General features: G+C 46.3%; 1 protein-coding gene across 1 annotated transcript; it reads right to left on the reverse strand.

Annotated features, from left to right (window-relative positions):
- Positions 1 to 911: 911 nt before the first annotated feature.
- On the reverse strand, positions 912 to 11,336 carry LOC114808954 (olfactory receptor 14A16-like). Its single transcript, XM_029057263.1, has 4 exons — positions 11,325 to 11,336; positions 8,090 to 9,004; positions 1,222 to 1,285; positions 912 to 1,018 (listed from the first exon to the last, which is right to left on the reverse strand). The coding sequence occupies exons 1-4, from the start codon at positions 11,334 to 11,336 to the stop codon at positions 912 to 914; spliced, it is 1,098 nt and encodes a 365-aa protein (XP_028913096.1).
- Positions 11,337 to 19,783: the final 8,447 nt, after the last annotated feature.

Raw genomic sequence — 19,783 nt, forward strand, 5'->3', positions numbered from 1 at the left:
AGTAGGGGCAACCTTTAGTAGGGAGGCATCCCTTCTAGAGGTAAGAGACAGACTGAGAAGATGGGGAAAGGCAGACTGAGGAAGTTGGGGAGATGTAGGAAGGAGGAACAGAAAGAGACAGAGAGAGATGGGGGAGACAGAGGGAAACAGACCAGACCTAGGGACAAGGGGAAGGAGGCAGAGAAGAGGGAGACAAGCCAGCGGCAGAGAAGAAAAAGACAAATTGATGAGGAAACAGAGATGGGAGAGATAGACTGTAAGCTCTCTGTGGGCAGGGAATGTGTCTAATCAACTCTTCTATATTGGACCTCTTCCAAGCGCTTAGTAAATACCATTGATGATCCTTTCCTCCAACCTGAGCAAAATCACTGCATCTGTAACCTTTAACATCTTGATATTCACCCCACTCCAGGCTTTACAGCACTTATATACATCAATCAATCAATTAATCATTCAGTTGTATTATTTGAATGCTTTACTGTGTTGCAGAGCATGGACTAACTGCTGGGGTACATACAAGGATAATCAGGTTGGGAACACTCTATGTCCCAAATGGGGCCTCATGTCAATCTCCATTTTATAGATGAAATAACTGAGGAGGCACAGACGTTAAGGGGCATGCCTAAGGTCACCAGAGCAGATAAGTGCTCAGAACCAGGATCAGAGAACCCAAGGTTCTCTGACTCCCAGACCCTGTGCCTCTAACCACTAGACCACGCCATTTCTGCTTTCTGCATGAATGTATTGTATATATGTATATATGTAAGCCCACTGAAGTTTTATTTCAATTATAATTGCAACATTCTTCCCTCATCTCCACTTGGCAGGTCCAGTGAGACGCCATCTGATAAATGGGAAAACAGATATTGAAAAGCAAATCACATTCCATTCTAAGTTGAACTTCTCCCTTCCTATGATCCTTCTTCAGGGCAGCCTTCATGTTCCTTATTCCTCAGGCTGTAGATGAGGGGGTTCAGTGTAGGGGGACACCCCGTGTAGAACACGGACACCAGCAGGTCTTGAAATGAGGGAGAGTCAGAGGGCGGTTTCAGAATAAGCGAAGGAAACCGGTGGAGAAGAAGAAAGCGACAACGACGAGGTGGGGCAGACAGATGGAGAAGGCTTTGTTCTTGGCCTTCTGAGGACCGTAGCCTCAGCACAGCTGAGAAGATGCAAGACATAGGAGATGATCATGGGGACAAAACAGATTGAAGGCAAGACATGCAATGAGGGCTGAAATGTCCATCTCTGCCATGATCCAGTCAGAACCAGAGAGTTTCAGGAGCTGGGGGATATCACGAAAGAACTGGTGGATCTCATTGGACCCACGGAAGGGTAGAGAGAAGGTCACTGCTGTTTTGCATAAGTCCAGAAAGACTCCCACTGAACCAGGAAGAAGCCGCCATTCTTCCCACAGGCCCCTCGGCTAATGACAACTCGTAGCGCAGGGGGAGGCATATGGCCAACGTAAGCGGTTGAAGGACATCACAGTGAGCAAGGCCATTTTGGTAGATGCCAAAGATATGAAGACAAACACTTGGAAGACACAGCCCAGGAAAGAAATTTCTCTACAGTCACTCAGGGAGTTGACAATGGATTTGGGGGACAGTGGTGGAGATGTAACAGAGGTCGAGGATAGACAGGTGCCTGAGGAAGAAAGTACTTGGAGGTGTGGAGTCTCCAGTAGAGGGTCGTGACAGCAACGATGAGGAGATTTCCGCTCCTCTGTTGCCCACCTCCTCACCGTCCCTCGGTCTCGCCTATCCCGCCGTCGACCCTGGGCCACGTCCTCCCGCGGTCCTGGAATACCCTCCCTCCTCACCTCCGCCAAACTGATTCTCTTTCCCTCTTCAAAACCCTACTTAAAACTCACCTCCTCCAAGAGGCCTTCCCAGACTGAGCTCCTCTTCTCCTCTACTCCCTCTGCCACCCCCCTTTACCTCTCCGCAGCTAAACCCTCTTTTCCCCTTTCCCTCTGCTCCTCCACCTCTCCCTTCCCCATCCCCACAGCACTGTACTCGTCCGCTCAACTGTATATATTTCATTACCCTATTTATTTTGTTAATGAATTGTACATCGCCTTGATTCTATTTAGTTGCCATTGTTTTTACGAGATGTTCTTCCCCTTGACGCTATTTATTGCCATTGTTCTTGTCTGTCCATCGCCCCGATTAGACTGTAAGCCCGTCAAACGGCAGGGACTGTCTCTATCTGTTGCCGACTTGTTCATCCCAAGCGCTTAGTACAGTGCTCTGCACATAGTAAGCGCTCAATAAATACTATTGAATGAATGAATGAATGAAGATTTCCTGTCAAGGCCTCCAGGTACAGCAGGAGGAACAGCACGGTGTGGACCAGCTGCTGCTCCCGTACCTCCGAGAACCCAGGAGGAGGAATTCCATCATGGTGGTGACATTGGCCATTTTCTCCCCAGAGATATTTCAGGTATCCTTTGGGGACTCTGAAAGTGAAAAATGAGAAGGAAAAGGCAGTTTTCCACTGTAATGTTCTGAGGCCACTTGATACCTGATTTTTTATGGTATTTATTAAGTGCTTATTATGTGCCAGGTACTGTACTAAGCCCTGGAGTAGATACAAGCTAATCAGTTGGAGCACAGTCCCTGTATACATGGCGCTCACAGTATTAATCCCATTTTACAGATGAGGTAACTAAGGCACATAGAAGTTAAGTGACTTGCTCAAATCACTGGTGAACATATACAGAATGTTTTGTTCCTTATCGGAGAAACCTTTGACTGCAAATTCAGGATCATAACCCTGTTCAGTTTGAGTTGGCCTACGGATGGAAATGTTGGAGGCTTTGATGATTATGGTTTTTTGTTAAGCACTTATGAGTCAAGCATTGTTCTCAGCACTGAAGTAGACACAAGTTAATCAGGTTGGATACAGTCCATGTCCAACATAGGACTCACAGTCTAAGTGGGAAAGAGAATGGATATTGAATCCCCATTTTACAGTTTAGGAAACTGAAGCACGGAAAGGTTAAGTGGCATGTCCCAGCTAACACAGCAGGCAAGTGATGGAGCCGTGATTAGAACCCAGGTTCAATGACTCCCAGGCCTGTGTTCTTTCCACTAAGTCATAATACTTTGGCTCCTTTAGTTGTGAAAAAGGGAGAATCATGATTTCGTTGTATGCGTGATATGGAATTAATGTGAAAGAAATGTATCAGAATACAAAGAATTGGCTGAGTGAGTTGGGATAAAATCAGGATTTCTTAGGAAACTGGTTCAGTGAAAAAGTCTGGAATAGGATACAGTCAGGAATTCCTAGGAAAACCACAATCATTGGAAGGTCTGGTAATTTCTTCAGAGCAGGCTGCCATTTGGAATGTCTATTTGGATCTAGAATAACAAAAGAAAGGCAGTCCTGAGAAGTAGCCTTCCCTCATCCCGAGAAATCTGAATACTGCACATTCACTTTTTTTCAATTGTATTTGTTAAGTGCTTACTACATGGCAGGCACTCTACTAAGTGCTGGGAATATACAAGATAATTGGGTTGGACACAGTCGCTATCCCTCATGGGGCTCTCAGTCTTAATCTCCATTTTACAGTTGGGGTAACTAAGGCACAGAGAAGTGACTTGCCCAAGGACACGCAGCAGACAAATGGCAGAGCTGGGATTAGAAGCCGGGTTCTTCTGACTCCCAGGCCTGGACTCTAGCCTCTAGGCCACACTGCTTTTCCCTGGCAGTCCCTAGAGGGTGAACAGCATTCTTCTGGGCTTTCCTCCTGTAATTCTATAACTGGAGTAGGTACAAGTCTGATCTAATTAAGCAAGTCTGATTAATTAAGCGAGTCTAATTAAAAAAGTCTGATCTGTGAACTTGGGGCTCACAGTTGAAGTAGAAAGAAAAGCATATTTAATCCCCATTTCACAGTTGAAGAAACTGAGGCACAGAGAAGTGCAGTGACTTGCCCAAGGTGACACAGCAAGCAATTGGCAGAGCTGGAATTAGAACCCAGGTCCTCTGACTCCCAGGCCCATGTTCTTTCCACTAGGCCACTCTGCTTCTCGCAATTGAACTGGGATAATATCTGTTTAGGCCAGAGTATCACTTACCCAGACCTTGACAACATCTATTCCTCCCTTCAGTATGGCTCTCAACCCTCATTATAATAATCATGATAATCATCAATCAATCAAGCAATCAATCAGATTTATTGAGTGCTTACTGTGTGCAGAGCACTGTAATAAGCACTTAGGAAAGTACAAATACAGCAATAAAGCAAGACAATCCCTGTCTACAACGAGTCACAGTCTAGAGGACGGGAGACAGACACCAATATAAGTAGACATCAGTCTAAATAAATACAATTATAGATATATAGATGATATCATAATGATACTAGTGTTATTATGGAGAGCCTTCTGAATGTGAAGCACTACACAAATCAGTCAGTGGTATTTATCAAGCACTTACTGTGTACAGAGAACGGTACCAATTGCTTGGGAAAGTACAGTGGATTTGGTACACAAATTCCCTGCCCACAAGGAGCTTACAGTTTAGAGGAATCAGTCAATAAATCTATGGTATTTATTGAACGCTTGCTGTGTGCAGAGCACTGTACTAAGAACTTGGGAGAGTACAATAGAGTTGGTAGACAAAACCACTGCCCACAGGGAGCTTACAGTCCAGAGGGGGAAAGAGAAAAATTTCAGACAGGGGAAATTGCAGAGTGTAAGGATATGTACATAAATGCTCTGGGATTGAAGGTGGGTGATTTCAATGAAGTTGGAGTGCATGAACGATGCAGAAGAGAGAGTGGGGAGGGGAAATGAGAGCTTAGTCAGGGATGATGAAGAAAATTAATGATGTAGAGGAGTAAGAGAAGCTGTTAGAAAGCACACACTTAAATGTTTTTCAACATTCAGTTGAAAGTTCAGGGGTTCAGGAAAGCAACTATAATACTTGTTCTCCCAAGATCCTTTTGCACTACTAGAGACAAAAAACAGAGTTTTGAGATCAGCATGTCTTAGTGGAAAGAGCTCAGGCCCTGGGAGTCAGAGGACTTGGGTTCTAATCCTGCCTTTGCCAATTGCTTGTTTTGTGACCCTAGGCAAGTCATTTAACTTCTCTGTGCCTCAGTTTCCTCAAATGTAAAATGCAGAGTAAATATCTGTTCTCCTTGTACTTAAACTGTGAGCCCCATGTGGGACAGGGACTGCGTCCAGCTGGATAAACTTGTACCTAATCCAGCTCTTAGAAACAGTGCTTAACACGCAGTAAGTGCTTTAACAAATGTAGTAACAACAATAATAGTAATAATAATAATAATGATTGGGGCTGGGATGAACTACTGATGATATTACGCGTCATCTTACATATGCCTATATCTTCAAAACTGTGTCTAACTGGTCCTCCCTCTCATGCTCCTCTGGTGCTAACTTTCTCACTGTACCTTGATCTTGTCTATTCTCGCTGCTGAACCCTCACCCACATCCTCCTCTGTCCTGGAGCACCCTCCCTCCTCATATTCCAACAATTTCTCTCCCTTCAAACATCTTATCGAAGGAATACCTCCTCCAAGAGGCCTTCCCTGAGTAAACCCTCCTTTTCTCTTCTCCCACTCTCTTCTGTGTCACCTTGACTTGCTCCCTTTATTCATCCCCCTCCCAGCCCCACACACTTATGTATATTAGCTGCATTTATTTATTTTAATTCTTGTTTCCCCTCTAATAATAATAATTGTGGTATTTGGTAAGCGCTTACTGTATGCCAGGCGCTATACTAAGCTCTGGGGTAGATATAAGCAAATCAGGTTGGACGTAGTCCCTGTCCCACATGGGGCTCACACTCTTAATCCCCATTTTTACAGATGAGGAAACTGAGGCCTATAGAAGTGAAGTAATTTGCCCAAGGTTACACAGCAGACATGTGGTGGAGCCGGGATTAGAACCCACAATCTTCTGACTCCCAGGCCCGTGCTTTATCCACTAAGCCATGCTGTAAGCTCGTTATGGGTAGAGAATATGACTGTTTATTTTTATATTGTACTCTCCCAAGAGCTTAGTACAGTACTCTGTACAGTATATATATATATAACTAATAATACATTATCTACTCTAATACAGTATATATTTTTATTATCCTATTTAATTTTGTTTTGAGATGTACATCCCCTTGATTCTATTTATTGCTATTGTTTTTGTCTGTCTGTCTCCCCCGATTCGACTGTAGCCCCATCAGTGGACAGGGATTGTCTCTATCTGTTGCCGAATTGTACATTCCAAGTACTTAGTACAGTGCTCTGCACATAGTAAGCGCTCAATAAATATATTGAATGAATGAATGAATGAATGAATACTCTGCACACAGTAAGTGCTCATAAAGTACTACTGTTTGATTAACTGACTCCTGAGCATGGCATTTCCCAGAGAAAGGGTTCTACAATGCCTACTTTGCGCTCTTCCAGCCTCTAAATAACCAGTTCTGCACCAGAAAACAGCCAAGGTGAACTTACCCCACAGTAGGTACAGATGTCCGCGGATTTAGAAAACAGGTAACTGCGATAAGTCTAACCAGCTCTGTGTTGTACTCTCCCAAGTGCTTAGTACGGTGGTTTCCACACATTAAGCACTCAATAAATGCCATTGATTTATTGATTGGGTCCTTGTTTTACCAATCAATGGGTCCCTTCCCTGCCTACTAGCCCAGTGATCCCAACTGAAGAATAAGGAAAATAGATATGGAAGCCAAAAATGAATTTAAGTCTCTCTGGTGCAGGAGGGTTGAAATTCCATGGAAAGGGAGGCTACTTTCTTCCATTCTCTTACTATCATGTCAAAACACGGCTCCAGGATGCAGATCAAGCTCCATCCTTGGTCTTGGAAGCTCACTCAATAAGTAGACTGAGAATCTGATGATCAGACCTATTTCATGGTGTTTGCTGAGACTGTTGTCCCAAGCGTTCCCTGAGGAACAGATTGGGAAATTCAGAGTCTAATTAACCCCATTAGACAGGTCAGCGGAATCATTTTTTCTGCACCCTGGATTCAGGGAATGATGAAAATATGAGAAGAAAGAGTTACCATGATATTAGGGTCTGGGAGCCCAGAGGTTCAGTTAGACAGCAAAGCCAAGCAAGGGCAAAAGGAGGATGGAAATGTATTATTCATCCAGGATTTTCTCAGACATTTGATTCCATCACATAATGGTATCATATGACCAAACCCTTATACTATTGCTTCTCTTGTCTTATGCCATCGAGTCATTTCCGACCATAGCCAAGTCACGGACACATTTCTCCAGAACGCCCTCTACCTCTATTGCAATCATTCTGGTAGTGTATCCATAGAGCTACAGAAGTAGTTTACCACTGGCTCCTTCCATGCAATAAACTTGAATCTCCACCCTCGACTCTCTCCCATGCCCCTGCTGCCCAGCATGGGTGAGTGTTGATTGTAGCAGGTTGCCTTCCCTCACTAACCCTTGCCCAAGCTAGGAGTGGAATGGGTAGACCTCTGCTTGACTCTCCCTCCCATAGCCTAGACTTGGTATAGTACTGGAAACTCTCCAGGTGCAACCCTAAGAGGGGTTACTTCCCTTACCTGTAATTTATCTTCACGTCTATATTCCCCATTAGGCTGTGAGCTCCTTGAGGGTAGGTATGGTGTCTACCAACTGAACTGTACTGTACTCTCCCAAGCACACAGTAAGCACTCAATGAATACCATCGATTGAGTGACTGATTCCTCTAGACTGCAAGATCCCTGAGGTCAGGGATTGGGTTTACCAACTTTACTGTGCTGTACTCTCCCAAGTGCTTAATAAGTGCTCTACACACAATAAGCACTCAATAAATACCATTGATTGAATGACTCCTCTAGACTACAAACTCCTTGAGGATAGGGATTGTATCTTCCAACTCTAATGTACTGTGCTCTCTCATGTGCTTAGTATAGTGCTCTGCATACAAGTGCTCAGTAGGTATTATTGATGCTTAACTCTCTGCATCATGGCTGAACAACTCCACCACAAACTGCCACCTCCCCTACAGTCTAAAGGACTAATGAAAGAGCAAAGAGTTGGACACTGTCCCACATAACATCCTTTGCAGACCGACCTTCAGCTCTCTGTTCCTGAGGCTATAGATAATGGGGTTCATGGCCGGAGGCACTATGGAATAGAACATGGACAGAAACAGATCCACCCCTGAAGGACCATTTGACTTGGATTTTAGATATGCAAAGGCCCCCGCAGAGAGGAAAAGAATGACAACGACCAGGTGGGGCAGGCAGGTGGAGAAGGCTTTGGATCGGCCCTCTACCGATGGTATCTTCAGCACAATGGAGAAGATACGGATGTAAGAGATGATGATAGAAATGAAGCAAAGAAAGGAGAGGCTTGCAGTAAAGATCGTGACTTTGACTTCTCTAAGGATTACAGTGGAGCCAGCTTGGGCCAGGAGGTGGGGAGCCTCACAGAAGAAATGGTGGATCACGTGGGATCCACAGAAGGGCTCAGAGAAGGTGGTGGCCATGTGCATGAGGCCGGAGAGGCCCCCGCTGAGCCAGGAGGCGGCCGCCATCTTCCCACAAGCCCCTCTGTTCATGACGACCTCATAGCGCAAGGGGTGGCAGATGGCGGTATAGCGGTCGTGGGACATCACAGTGAGCAAGATCATTTCAGTGGATGCCAAAGATATGAAAAATAAAACTTGCAAAACACATCCCAGGAAAGAGATGGATCTGTTGTTGGTCAGGGAGTTGACGACAGACTTGGGGACTGTGACGGAGATGAGACAGAGGTCAATGAGGGCCAGGTTGCTGAGAAAGAAATACATAGGGGTGTGGAGGCGCTCATCGAGGGCAGTGACAGTGACAATGAGGAGATTCCCCATCAGGGCCGCCAGGTAGACCAGGAGGAACATCATGCCGTGGACCAGCTGCAGCTCCCGGACTTCTGAAAACCCCAGGAGGAGGAATTCCGTCCCAGTGGTGATGTTGAACATTCCTTCTCCAGTGATGCTGTAGGCACCCTGGGGAATAAGAGATTGGAAATGAGAAATGGAAAGGCAATGCTTTTCTATATGAATTCTGGAGTTACTGGACGCTGAAGAAAATAAGAAGAATGTTCATTCCCTCAGAGAACACCTCACTTGTCCTAATAATAATAATAATAATTGTGGTATTTGTAAGTGCTTTCTATGTGGTAAGCACTTTACTACATGCTGTGGTAGATACAAGATAATCAGGTCCCACACTGGGCTCACGGTCTAAGTAGGAGGGAGAATAGGTGTTTAATCCCCATTTTGCAAACGAGGGAATGGAGGCACAGAGAAGTAAAGTGACTTGGCCTAAGTCACCCAGCAGACAAGTGGTAGAGCCAGAATTAGATCCCAGGTTCCCTGAGTCCCAAACAGCATGGCTCAGTGGAAAGAGCCTGAGTTTAAGAGTCAGAGGTCATGGGTTCTAATCCTAGCTCTGCTGCTTGTCAGCTGTGTGACTTTGGGCAAGTCACTTCACTTCTCGGTGCCTCAGTTACCTCATCTGTAAAATGGGTATGAAGCCTGTGAGCTCCACGTGGGACAACCTGATTACATTGTATCCCCCAGTGCTGGAGCAGTTTTGCACATAGTAAGAGCTTAACAAATACCATTATTATTATTATTATTATTATTATTATCATACCACTATACCACTCTGCTCTCGCTTGTCCCATTCCCTTTAGACTGAAAGCTTCTTGTGTGCAGGGAGCATGTCTACCAACTCTGTTGCATTGTCCTCTCCCAAGCGTTTAGTACAGTGCTCTGCACACAGTAATTGCTCAATAAATACCATTGACTGTACATCCAATCATTAATTTTTACTGTCCTAGTTCTAAATATGTTTATGCCGCCCTCGTGATTTAGAGTGTAAGACTTTATGGACATGTCCATTCATTCATTCATTCATTCATGTATTTATTGAGCACTTACTATGCACAGAGCACTAAACTAAGTGGTTGGGGGAGTGCAATATAACAGAGTTGAGAGACACATTCCCTGCCCACAACTAGTTTACAGTCCATATGTGTGCTTTGTGGAGAATGATCTCACTTTTGCTATGAAAGAGCAAACAAATGTGAGCGTGAACCTCACAGACTACCCAGAAAGGTCAGATGAGTAGAGATGAATAATTGGAGTATTTGTTTAGCACTTACAATTTGTCAAGCATTTTTTTAAACTCTGGGGAAGATACAAGGTAATCATATCAGATTATTTTTTATAGTATTTGTTAAGCACTTACTATTTTCCAGGCACTGCATTTTTCTTTGAGATAGATGCAAGCCAATCAGAATGGACCTAATCTATATCCCACATGGGGCTCATGGTCTTAATCCCCATTTTACAGGTGAGGTAACAGGCACAGAGAATATAAATAACTGGCTCAAAGATACAGAGCAGACCAGTGGTGGAGGTGGGAGTAGAACTTAGATCCCCTGACTTTCAGGACCATGTTCTTTCAATTAGGCCATGATGATTGCAAACAAGATAATCTGGTCCCACATGGGGTTCGCAGACTATTTAGGAGGAAAAACAGGTATTACATCCCCACTTTTGCAGATGAGGGAACTGAAGCACAGAGAAGTTAAGCGACTTGCCCACAGGCACGTGGATTAGAACCCAGACCTCCAGGACCATGCTCTTTCCACTAAACCATGCTGCTCCTCATAAGTCCTGGTGTTCCTAGAAAACCCATGGAGAGTCTTATAGTACAAAGGGTCTTCCCTGGAATAGTCAGTTCTGAGCATGTCTGTTAGGATCCTGAACAAGGAAAGAAATTGGTATTGAGCAGCAACCTTGGACTCACCCAGAGGAACCCAGTACGTGCACATTTAGATGAAACAGCTTGGCACAGTGGATAGAGCATGGGCCTGGGAGTCAGACGGTCATAGGTTCTAATCCTAGCTCTGCCACTGGTCTGCTGTGTGACCTTGGGCAATTCACTTCACTTCTCTGGGCCTCAGTTACCTTATCTGTAAAATTGGGTTTGAGTCCGTGAGCTCTATGAAGAACAAAGACTGTGTCCAAACTGATTTGCTTGTATCCACCCCAGGGCTCAGTACAGTGCCTGGCACATAGTAAATGCTCAACAAATACCACAGTTATTATCAATGTTATTCACTCTTATTCTCTTGCAGCTCAGGAGGGTGAAGCAACTTCATCGTCTCTGCTTCTTTCCTTCATTCATTCAATAGTATTTATTGAGCATTTACTATGTGCAGAGCACTGTACTAAGCGCTTGGAATGTACAATTTGGCAACAGATAGAGACAATCCCTGCCCATTGATGGGCTTACATTCTAATCAGGACTTACCATATTTGTCATTTGAACTAAGCTAACACCTAGCTCAGTGTGCATAGGAGCATAGCCTAATGGGTCCTGTGAGTCAGAGATGCTGGATTCCAATCCCAGCTCCATCACTTGCCTATTGTGTGACCTTGGACAATTCACTTCACTTCTCTGTGCCTCAGATCCCTCAATTGCAAAATGGAGAGTCGATGCCTGTTCTCCCTCCTACTTAGTCTATGAGCCCTATGTGGGATAGGAACTGTGTCCAACCTGATTAATTTGTGTCTACCCCAGGATACACAGTGCTTTTCAGATAGTAAATGCCATTTAAAAAAAATGCTAAATCAGAACATCAGCCTTGAAGACACTTCTGCATAGCAAGTCTCTTGACCTATGGGGACTGGCCAAAGAAGAGTAGCAGCAACTCACCTCCTCCAAGAGGTCTTCCCAAACTGAGCTTCCCCTTTTCCCTCTGCTCCCTCTGCTGCCTCTCTGCCCCCACTTCACCTCCCCTCAGCTAAGCCCTCTTTCCCCCCTTTCCCTCTACTCCTCCCCTCTCCCTTCCCTCCCCTCAACACTGTGCTCATTTGCTCATTTGTATATATTTTTATTACCCTATTTATTTTGTTAATGAGGTGTACATCCCCTTGATTCTATTTATTGCTATTGATTTTGTCTGTCTGTCTCCCCGATTAGACTGTAAACCCATCAATGGGCAGGGATTGTCTCTATCTGTTGCTGAATTGTACATTCCAAGTGCTTAGCACAGTGCTCTGCACATAGTAAGTGCTCAATAAATACTATTGAATGAATGAATGAACTACCCTCCTGCCCTCTGGAATTACTCAGGACATAATAGTGATCAAAATGAATTCATTCATTTGATTCATTTAATCGTATTTACTGAGTGCTTACTATGTGCAGAGCACTGTACTAAGCAGTTGGGAGAGTATAATGCAACAGTAAACACATTCCTTGTTCACAGTGAGCTTATAGTAATAATAATAATAATGTTGGTATTTGTTAAGCGCTTACTATGTGCAGAGCACTGTTCTAAGCGCTGGGGTAGATACAGGGTGATCAGGTTGTCCCACGTGGGGCTCACAGTTTTAATCCCCATTTTACAGATGAGGTAACTGAGGCACAGAGAAGTTAAGTGACTTGCCCACAGTCACACAGCTGACAAGTGGCAGAGCTGGGATTAGAACCCATGACCTCTGACTCCCAAGCCCGTGCTCTTCCCACTGAGCCATGCTGCCTCTCTTAGTCTATTGGGGGTGACAGTCCTTAATATAAATAAATAAATTACATAAATTAAAGATATGTATATATGTACTGTAGGGCAGGGACAGGGGAAGAACAAAGAGAGCAAGTCAGGGTGACTCAGAAGGGAGTGGGAGAAGCGGAAAAGGGGGCTTAGTCAAGGAAAGGCCTCTTGGAGGACATGTGCCTTCAATAAGGCTTTGAAGGAGATAAGAGTAATTGCCTGTCAGATTTGAGGAGGGAGGGAATTCCAGGCCAGAGGCAGAACATGGGCTGGGGTTGGCGGTGAGATAGATGAGATGGCACCACAGTGAAAAGGTTGGCGTTAGAGTAGTGAAGTGTGTGGGCTGATTTGGAGTAGGAGAGTAGCGAGGTGATTGAATGCTTTAAAGTCATTGGTGAGGAGTGTTTGTTTGATGCAGGGGTGGATTCATTCATTCATTCATTCAATAGTATTTGTTGAGCGCTTACTAGGTGCAGAGCACTGCACTAAGCGCTTGGAATGAACAAGTCGGCAACAGATAGAGACAGTCCCTGCCGTTTGACGGGCTTACAGTCTAATCGGGGGAGACGGACAGACAAGAACAATGGCAATAAATAGAGTCAAGGGGAAGAACATCTTGTAAAAACAATGGCAACTAAATAGAATCAAGGCGATGTACATTTCATTAACAAAATAAATAGGGTAATGAAAATATATACAGTTGAGCAGAAGAGTACAGTGCTGAGGGGATGGGAAGGGAGAAGGGGAGGAGCAGAGGGAAATGGGGGGAAAAGAGGGTTAAGCTGCGGATAGGTGAAAGGGGGCCGGTAGAGGGAGAAGGGGAGCTCAGTCTGGGAAGGCCTCTTGGAGGAAGTGAGTTTTAAGTAGGGTTTTGAAGAGGGGAAGAGAATTAGTTTGGCGGGGGTGAGGAGGGAGAGCATTCCAGGACCGCGGGAGGACGTGGCCCAGAGGTCAACAGCGGGATAGGCGAGACCGAGGGACGGTGAGGAGGTGGGTGGCAGAGGAGCGGAGTGTGTGGGGTGGGCAGTAGAAAGAGAGAAGGCAGGAGAGGTAGGACGGGGCAAGGTGATGGAGAGCCTTGAAGCCTAGAGTAAGGAGTTTTTGTTTGGAGCGGAGGTTGATAGGCAACCAGTGGAGGTGTTTAAGAAGAGCAGTGACATGCCCAGATCATTTCTGCAGGAAGATGAGCCGGGCAGCGGAGTGAAGAATAGACTGGAGCGGGGCGAGAGAGGAGGAAGGGAGGTCAGAGAGAAGGCTGACACAGTAGTCTAGCCGGGATATAACAAGAGCCCGTAGCAGTAAGGTAGCCGTTTGGGTGGAGAGGAAAGGGCGGATCTTGGCGATATTGTAGAGGTGAAACCGGCAGGTCTTGGTAACAGATAGGATGTAAGGGGTGAACGAGAGAGACGAGTCAAAGATGACACCGAGATTGCGGGCCTGAGAGACGGGAAGGATGGTCGTGCCATCCACGGTGATAGGGAAGTCTGGGAGAGGACCGGGCATGGGAGGGAAGATGAGGAGCTCAGTCTTGCTCATGTTGAGTTTTAGGGGGCAGGCCAACCTCCAGGTAGAGACATCCTGGAGGCAGGAGGAGATGCAAGCCTGAAGGGAGGGGGAGAGGACAGGGGCAGAGATGTAGATCTGCGTGTCATCTGCATAGAGATGGTAGTCAAAGCCGTGAGAGCCAATGAGTTCACCAAGGGAGTGAATGTAAATGGAGAACAGAACAGGCCCAAGAACTGACCCTTGAGGAACTCCAACAGTTAAAGGATGGGAGGGGGAGGAGGCACCTGCGAAGGAGACCGAGAATGACCGGCCAGAGAGATAAGAGGAGAACCAGGAGATGACGGAGTCCGTGAAGCCAAGGTGAGATAAGGTGTGGAGGAGGAGGGGATGGTTGACAGTGTCAAAGGCAGCAGAGAGGTCAAGGAGGATTAGAATGGAGTAGGAGCCATTGGATTTGTCAAGAAGGAGGTCACGGGTGACCTTAGAGAGAGCAGTCTCAGTAGAGTGGAGGGGATGGAAGCCAGATTGGAGGGGCTCCAGGAGAGAATGGGAGTTAAGGAATTCTAAGCAGCGATTCTAGACGACTCGTTCTAGGATTTTGGAAAGGAAGGGTAGTAGGGAAATAGGACGATAACTGGAAGGGGAAGTGGGGTCGAGAGCGGGTTTTTTTAGGAAGGGGTAGACGTGGGCATGTTTGAAGGCAGAGGGGAAAGAGCCATTGGAGATTGGTTAAAAATAGAAGTTAAGGAAGGGAGGACGGCAGGGGCGATGTTTTTTATAAGGTGAGTGGGAATGGGGTCCGAGGCGCAGGTGGAGGGCGTGGCACAGGCGAGGAGGGAGGTGCTCTTCTCTGAGGATACTGCAGAGAAGGATGGGAAAGTAGGGGAGAGGGTTGGTGGGGGGGAGGGGCGAGGGGGAGGGGTGACTTTGGGGAGCTCAGACCTGATTGTTTGATTTTTGTGATGAAGTAGGTGGCCAGATCATTGGGGGTGAGAGATGGGGGAGGGGGAGGAACAGGGGGCCTAAGGAGAGAGAGTTAAAGGTCCGGAACAATCGGCGGGGGTGACGGGCATGGGTGTCGATGAGGGAGGAGAAGAAGTTTTGCCTGGCGGAGGAGAGGGCAGAGTTAAGGCAGGAAAGGATAAATTTGAAGTGTGTGAGGTCGGCTTGGTGCTTGGACTTTCGCCAGCAGCGCTCAGCAGCTCGAGCATAGGAGCGTAGGAGGCGGATAGAGGAGGTGATCCAGGGCTGTGGGTTAGTGGAGCGAGAGCGGCGGAGGGAAAGGGGGGCGAGAGAGTTGAGATGAGTAGAGAGGGTGGAGTTGAGAGCGGTAACCTGATCATAGAGAGTGGGAAGAGAGAATAGGGAGGCAAGGTGGGGAGAGATGCTTTTGGAAAGACGGATGGGATCAAGAGAGCGGAGGTCTCTGTGGAGGAGTAATACAGATGTGCAGGGGCGAGAGTGTGAGAGAGGAGGCAGGTGAGAAGGCTATGGTCTGAGAGGGATTTCAGAGTTGGTGAGGGAGGAGATAGTGCAGCGGTAGGAGATGACGAGATAGAGGATGTGACCAAGTTGGTGAGTGGGCAAGGTGTGGTGGAGCAGGAGGTTGGCAGAGTCAAGGAGGGATAGCAGGCGGGTGGCAGAGGAGTCACCGGGTACATCCATGTGGATGTTGAAGTCTCCAAGGATCAGAGTGGGCAGAGAGAAGGAGAGAAGGAAGGTGAGAAAGGGGTCAAGGTGGTTGAAGAAGTCGGAAGTGGGACCAGGAGGGTGGTAGATGACAGCTACAAGAACCTGGAGGGGGTGGTAGAGGCGAATGATATGGGCTTCAAAGGAGGGGAGGAGAGGAAAGGCGTAGAAGGGATAGTGCGGAAAGCGACACTGGAGTGAGAGAAGGAAACCGACGCCTCCTCCCTTTCCGGTGAGTCTTGGGGAGTGGAAGAAAGAGAGGCCTCCGCTGGAGAGAGCAGCGGTGGAGACAGTGTCTTCAGGAGTGAGCCAGGTCTCCGTAAGGGCGAGAAGGAGGAGAGAGTGGGAAAGGAAAAGGTCAAGGATGAAAAGTAGTTTATCCGTAATGGAGCGGGGATTCCAAAGGCCACACTTGACAGTAGCTGTAGGTGCAGCGGAGGGAGGAGAGAGGGGGCGGGGGGGAGGGGAGGGTTTGGATGGGAATGAGATGGCGGGGCCCTGGACGGTGAGCGGGGAATGAGAGGTGGCGGTGGGACAGGATGACTGGGATGGGGCGTGGGTGGGGTAGAGGGAAGAGGGGAGGGTGGGAGGAGGGGATTTGGTGGGGAGGAGCATAGGGGGCGGGGGAAGAAGGGTGGCGCTGGTAAAGTAAGGTTCTAGAGTGGAGGAGGGGAGGAGGGGAGAAGGCAGAGGAGAGAGCGGGAAAGAGCTGGGCAAGAGAGGGGAAGGGGAAGGAGAGGATTGGGAGGGGCAAATGGGAGGAGGGGGGTGGAAGGACATGGTGAGGTCAGAGAGATAGGTGGCAGCAGTGAGAACAGCTAACAATAACATGTGAAAGTGGTAATATAGAAACATGATACAATAAGATATTATTAATAAGCGGGTGATGATCAGGGTTGGGTGTTGACTAGGTGGATGGATAACCACTGGAGTTTTTTGAGGAGTGGGATGGCATGTCCTGAATGTTTTTGTAGAAAAATGATCTGGGCAGCAGAGTGAAATATGAACTGGAGTGGGGAGAGACAGGAGGTTGGGAGGTTAGCAAGGAGGCTGATGCAGTAATCCAAGCGGGGTAGGATGAGTGATTGTCTTAACATGGTAGCAGTTTGGATGGAAACAAAAGGGCAAATTTTAGCAATGCTGTGAAGTTGGGACCGACAGGATTTAGTGATGGATTGACTATGTGGGTAGAACGAGAGAGAGGAGTCGATGATAATGCCAAGGTTACAGGCTTGTGAGACAGGAAGGATGATGGTACCATCTATGGTGATGGGAAAGTCAGGGGGAGGAAGGGGTTTGGGTGGAAGATAAGGAGCTCTGTTTGGTATTTGGTTTACTAATTGCTTACTACTATGTGTCAAGCATTTAGATACAAGTTAATCAGGTCAAACACAGTCCCTGTCCCCCATGGACTCACAGTCTAAGTAGGATGATGGACGGTCAATGAATCCCCATTTTACAGATGAGAAAATTGAGGTGCAGGGAAGTTAAATGACTTGCCCAAGGTCACAGCAGATAAGTGACAGAATCAGGATTAGAACTCAGGTCCTCTGACTCCCAGGTCCTGACTTCACACTAGGCTATGCTTCTTCCACTATCCTAAGTGTAGGATAGAGGCCAGAAGGTCCACGTTCCTGTTGGTCCTCAAAGTGGGTTGTTGCTGCATCCACTGAAAGTAATGTGGTTTAGTTGAAAGACCATGGGCCTGGAACTCAGAGGCACCACTTGTCTGCTCTATGACCTTGGGCCAGCCATTTCACTTCTCTGTGCCTCAGTTACCTCTTCTGTACAATGGGGATTAAGACTGTGAGCCCATGTGGGACCTGGACTATGACCAATGTGATTTAGCTTGTGTCTACCCCAGCACTTAGTATTGGGCCTGGCACAAAGTAAGTGCTTAACAAAGGGCTCTTCACATAATAAGCACTCAATAAATACCACTGATAGATTGATTAACAAAATGCTAAAAAAAAAAAGACACATAAATCTGGGCTGGATGGGCAATCCTCTGAGTCAGTGATGTCACTTCTTATGGACTCATGTCTCCCTAGGCCTTCATCCTTGGATCTGAAAGACTCTCTGGACCACGACACAACCAAACAAATCATCGGGAAATTTATTGTTTTGTTCCCCACCTGTCTGCACATCAACAAGCCCCAACAGGAAACAAGAAGTGGTGAGCTTATCTGACAGGACATGCTGACATCTACAGCTCTAGGAAACCAGTAGCAGTGGTGAACTCAAGTCTTTTTCTTACCCCCTTTTACCTTCCTGGGTATTAAGTTCTTCAACTCACAAGTCCCTTCCTCTCCCGTTCCCTCAGTGACCCCATCAGCATCATCGAGATAATGGACGTGGAGCCTGGAAAATTTAGTTGATTCAAAGCCATCAGTGCAGGGAGGATGGATATCAATGGGAATGGAGGCCGGCCTTCTCCATCATCTTGCTAAGACAAAAACACTCCCAAGACCTGGATGACTTGTCCAGGCTACAGACAAACCTACTTGTTTGGTCTTTGAAGCCCTCTGAGAGAGAAGATTTTAGTGGCTGAGGATCAGACCTCTTACTTAGTGTTTCTGGAGACTTTAGTCCCAGGGCTCCAAGAAAATAGCCCTAGGGATGGCCTTGGGTTTTCAGAGTCTAATTAATCCCACTGGACAAGACAGTGGGATTTGCCTTTCTGGGAACTTGTTTTCAGGGAAGGATAGAGATAAGAGATAGGATGGAGGTAAGGAGAGTTAGAGTGTCAGCTCAGAGCCCAGAATCAATCAACCAATGAGATTTCTTGAGCGCTTGCTATGTGCAGAGCATTGTACTAAAGCACTTGGGAGAGTACAACACAACAGAGTTGGTAGACATGTTCCCTGCTCTCAGTGGCTTACAGTCCAGAGATGGGAGACAAACATTGATGTAAAGAAATCATTTATAACATATAATTTAAAGATATGTACAAACGTGCTGTGGGGTTGACGGTGGGACAAATGTAAAATGCCCAAAGGTAACAAATTCATGTGCATAGGGGATGAAGAAGGGAGAGGGAGCTGGGGAAAAGAAGGTTTAATAGGGAAAGGCCTCTGAAAAGCCAGGAGGTTCAATTGGGCAGCAGAGCATAGCCAGGGGAAGAGGAAGGTAAGATAATAAATAGTTCATCAAGGATTTCCTCAGCCCTTTGATTCCTCACATCCTCCCTGACAAGCTGGAAAGTTTGGCACCTTTCACTCTACTACTTAGAGGATACCCAACTGGACTGAGGACTACCATCACCAACAACTGGGCATCAACCTGAGAATTATAATGATTATAATAAAAAAAAATAATAATTTTGGTTAAGTGCTTACTGTGGGTCAAGCACTGTATTAAGTGCTGGGGAAGATAGAAACTAATCAGATCCCACATGGGGCTCACAGTTTAAGTAATAATAATGTTAATGACAATATTAACAATAATAGTTTTTTAAACACTAAGTGTTAGGTACTATACTACACACTGAGGATGATACAAGATAATCAGGTCCCACATGGGGATCACAGACTAAGTACAAGGAAAGCAGCCTAACTCAGGCTAGGGTAGTGAAGATTGATTGATATTTATGCCCCAAAGATTGGTCCTGGAGGTTGATTAATTAATAAATTGTGGTATTTGCTCAGCCTGGAAAAAGTCATTCATTCATTCATTCTATCATATTTATTGAGCACTTACTCTGTGCAGAACACTGTACTAAGTGCATGCAGAACACTGTACTAAGTGCTTTGAAAGTACACTTCAGCAGTAAAGAGACAATCCCTGTCCAAACTGGGCTTACGGTCTAGAGGAGGGGAGATAGACATCAAAACAAGTACACAGACTTCAATATGAATAAATAAATTATAGATATATACATATAGATGTATAAGTGCTGCGGGGTGGGGAGGGGGGAAAGAGCAAAGGGAGGGAGTTGAAGTGATGCGGGGGGGGATGAGGAAAAGGGGGGCTTAGTCTGGGAAGGCCTCTTGGAGGAGTGTGCCTTCAGTAGGGCTTTGAG

The sequence above is a fragment of the Ornithorhynchus anatinus genome, unplaced genomic scaffold (genome assembly GCF_004115215.2).
Source record: "Ornithorhynchus anatinus isolate Pmale09 unplaced genomic scaffold, mOrnAna1.pri.v4 scaffold_77_arrow_ctg1, whole genome shotgun sequence".
In the NCBI taxonomy this organism is placed as follows: Eukaryota; Metazoa; Chordata; class Mammalia; order Monotremata; family Ornithorhynchidae; genus Ornithorhynchus; species Ornithorhynchus anatinus.

What these genes read in the sequence shown, in the direction of transcription:
- LOC114808954 (XM_029057263.1), bottom strand. An exon ending in TCAGGAACAGAGAGCTGAAG is followed by an intron (nt 1,286 to 8,089) that starts GTCGGTCTGCAA and finishes GATATCCCCCAG; the next exon opens with CTCCTGAAACTCTCTGGTTC. An exon ending in CATTTCAGCCCTCATTGCAT is followed by an intron (nt 1,019 to 1,221) that starts GTCTTGCCTTCA and finishes CCTCATTTCAAG; the next exon opens with ACCTGCTGGTGTCCGTGTTC.